Below are 3,431 nucleotides of genomic sequence, written 5' to 3'. Positions count from 1 at the left end.
GCAGCAACTACTAACACAAGAACAAGTGCTTAAAACAAGTTTATAACCCGTAAAATGTTCGCGAATAAAAGTTAAACTTTGTAACGACTTACAACAAGTTTTTTTTGTTAGTTCGGCATTGTTTGTCTTACAAATGGGAAGGCATGTCTTTTTTTTAAAAGGTTATGTGAGGTTTTTCAGGTAAAATGTGTGTATGCTTATGCAAATCTTGGGCATGTCAGGAAAAGTTGTTGCACAATGAAAAGTTCCTCAGTTAGTATAGATCAGATAATAACACTAATGATGCGTATCTTAATAATATTGCAAATTATTTATGCATATTTTAAGTAACTTATAATAGAAGTTAATGCATTACATATGCAATGGAAAATGTTAGCTTTTGTTAAATCGTGCTTAGTCATGATATCTTCTGGGCTTATGAATATTCAATCAAATTCTCAGACAAAGTGTAGTAGAATATTTATGACTGATCTAAACACTGTCTGACGTTGTAGTGTACAGTAAAGCTCACCAAGCTGACTATTTTTTTTAACATATTATTTTTCTTGACAAAATTTATGCCACTTGATGACCTTGAGCTTGGTATGTTTTTCCATGTTTCGCTGTCGCTATAAATAGCGATAGCAGCCTCGAAGAGGTCTCGGCAACTGCACTTCACACACAGAGAAGCAGACACACACATCTGTAAACAGCTGTAAATAATAAAATAAAAAAACCAAGATTTTTTAAATTGCTTTATAGGGCAGGTAAAACTTTTTAAGTGCCTGCCAACAGCAACAAAAGGGAAAAGAAACAAATTGAAACGGCCAGTAATGTGGTCGAGAATTGCCAGCTGTGACCGCCAGAAATGTAATGTTTACTTTATCCATATTAATTATTTAGGCCAATAAAATTAAACGGATCGTTTAGTTTAGTCTGGTGCTAAAGATTCACTATAGTTTTTAATTAAAGGTCGCATTTATTTTCTAGCCAAAAGCATAAAAATTATATTCACAAAAGGGGCCAGGCTAAAGGCTTAGATAACCCGACTGGCATCTAGGTCAAATTATAGTGGCTGAAGGGCAGGCTGGCCTTTTTTTTTTTTTAGTAAGACTGGTGGCCAACGAATCAACAGTAAATGTAAATATTTAAACAAAGTTGTTGAGTCTTTACTGTCTGTTGCTTATCGTCAAAGTGAGCCTACTGATAAGGGCAGGGCTAAACGTTGATTTGTATCGCAACGCAAGTGTTTTGATAAATTTATCCAAAGAATGCAGACATATAATAATATTCGTAAGTAATTGGACTGTCATGTTTCGCCCCTCATAGGGACTATTATCATTATTATCAGTCAATAACCGAGTGCAGTGTTCCGATTCCGATGGAGGCACGTCTTTGATTAGATTTATAATTGAATTGCATATAATAGTGGAAATTAACCAGCTAATGTATTGAGTCATAGTTTGTCGAGAGAGATAAATATGTTCTTGTTGTGTGCCAAGACATCGGAATGACTTTAGATTATCAGTTCAGTTAAGATTAAAGATAAAATATTGTACTTCGAAAGAGTTGACACCATAAGCTATGAGTAACTATAAAATTTATTGTTGGCGTGCTTAAGTATTTAGGTATTACTAAGCAATAATAACAACAATAGATAAATGTTCTGAAATTGTAAAAAACCTGTTATACTATACTAGAATTTTATAATGAAAACAAACAAAAGTGTAGAGTTGACTAATTAATTTAATATTTTTTAATTATTAACAGACGCATAGGGTACTGTTCAACTGATCAGCTGGATTGTGGAGGTTTCCCACAAACAGGCATCCATGGTTGGCATCGTAGATGGTATAGTAAAAGGGATGATTGGCATGAAATATTTGGATTTTTGGCTCTAGAGGCGCACTTCTTATCATCTTCACAACCAAGGCAGTTGCTGCAGCAGCTTCAGTGCCCTCTTCGTTGACTTCGATGAAGGCCTTATGTACGATTTTAGACACTTTCAGCGGCTCGCCCTGCTGAAGTATTTTGCCAAATTCAGCCTGATCACTGAAGATCCTTTCCATGCCCAGCCCTCGGAAGACTGGTGTTAGTTCTTGTTCGAATTCAGCTTTGAATTTGGGCAGCTTGACAACAACTTTTTGTTGAGTTAGCAACGAAGTTATTGTTTCAAGCTGTGTTGATCTCAGCTTCAGTTCCAGATCCTTTAGGCCAGTTATGCTATTGGGCAATACGACTAGCAAAAATAGTGCAGTATCTATATAAGGTATGCTCAAGGCTTTTGCTTCTAAGTCTGGCAGCTCAGCAAAGTAGTAGTTATGCGTAGAATTCATCATGGGTGCTTGAATCTTGTTTTTATCATCCAAAAAGAAATCTTCCCTTTTAGTCTTATTCTCATCGAACTTGATGCTCCACTCTCCCTTGAAGTGAATCGCATTGACCAGCACGAGTCGACTTTCATCGTTCAGAATACTTGGGCTGACTAGGTTTTTGATCAAGTTGTTCGTCTTGGCCTTAACCCAACTATTGATGGTTTCAGCTGCTTGCTCGTTAAGGGAGAAATCAATATTCTCGGGTTGAGAGAGAAACTTTTGAGTCAATACTTTGACGAATTCCTGACTGGCTTGATATCTCTTCATAATATACACCTTGTTGGCCATATGTAAAACTCTACACTGCAGATAATAATCGAGTACAGTGTGAAACCTCTCAGCTAGCTCCTTGACATTAATGGAATTGAAGTTCATTCCCTCGTCTAATTGTCTGGCTGTCTCGCTGTCCTTATCTGCGCCCATGCGTAACATTGCACAGCTGGTTTGTATAGACAGTGGCGAGCATATTAAATCCTTGTTGGGATTCAAATCGACTAAATGATGATACAAGTTTCTGGTGAAGCCATCCAACGAGCTGGCGATTTCCATCGTTACTTTTTTCATTATGTTGGCTGATAGGATTAAGTGCAAGCCATATTTTTAGAAGTCCCAAAATGTGATTTGATTTTGACTTTGACAAATTTTGCAAATACTAGTAATCATATATTTAACGATTTCCAAATAAATTTAAAGTTAATATGATAAACAATGAAATATTGTATATAATTTATCCAGACCAAATTGCCATTAGCATATTTACTCAACTGTCGCTTATATGTATCAACTATTTTTCGAATTCTAGCGAATTCTTGACTCATCGTTTACGCTTATGCAAATATACATAGTAGCAAATTTGTGCGAATTATTTGGACACGTTCAAAAGCCCTAGCACATCAATCAAATTGGAAGTAGTTGTAGATATATTTTGATATATGTCTTCTTGCATATCTCAACAGCTTGATGACTGTTGGCCACGTGTCTGGGCTCAGAACTTATCTTATCTAAGGTGAACAGTCGTTAGACAAGGGCAGCTGTCGAAGTCAGATATTTTCTTGATGTATGAATTTATAATTAATG

The 3,431-nt window shown here is 36.0% G+C and overlaps 1 protein-coding gene across 1 annotated transcript; it reads right to left on the bottom strand.

Moving 5' to 3' along the window:
• Positions 1-1,707: 1,707 nt before the first annotated feature.
• LOC6563191 (antichymotrypsin-2) lies at positions 1,708-2,998 on the bottom strand. The gene has a single exon (XM_001990515.2). The coding sequence runs from the start codon at positions 2,916-2,918 to the stop codon at positions 1,743-1,745; it is 1,176 nt and encodes a 391-aa protein (XP_001990551.2). The 5' UTR covers positions 2,919-2,998; the 3' UTR covers positions 1,708-1,742.
• Positions 2,999-3,431: the final 433 nt, after the last annotated feature.

Source organism: Drosophila grimshawi, unplaced genomic scaffold, assembly GCF_018153295.1.
Source record: "Drosophila grimshawi isolate 15287-2541.00 unplaced genomic scaffold, ASM1815329v1 contig_311, whole genome shotgun sequence".
NCBI classification, from domain to species: Eukaryota; Metazoa; Arthropoda; class Insecta; order Diptera; family Drosophilidae; genus Drosophila; species Drosophila grimshawi.
Note: the sequence above shows the minus strand (reverse complement) of the source record. Positions and strands in the feature narration are given on the sequence as shown.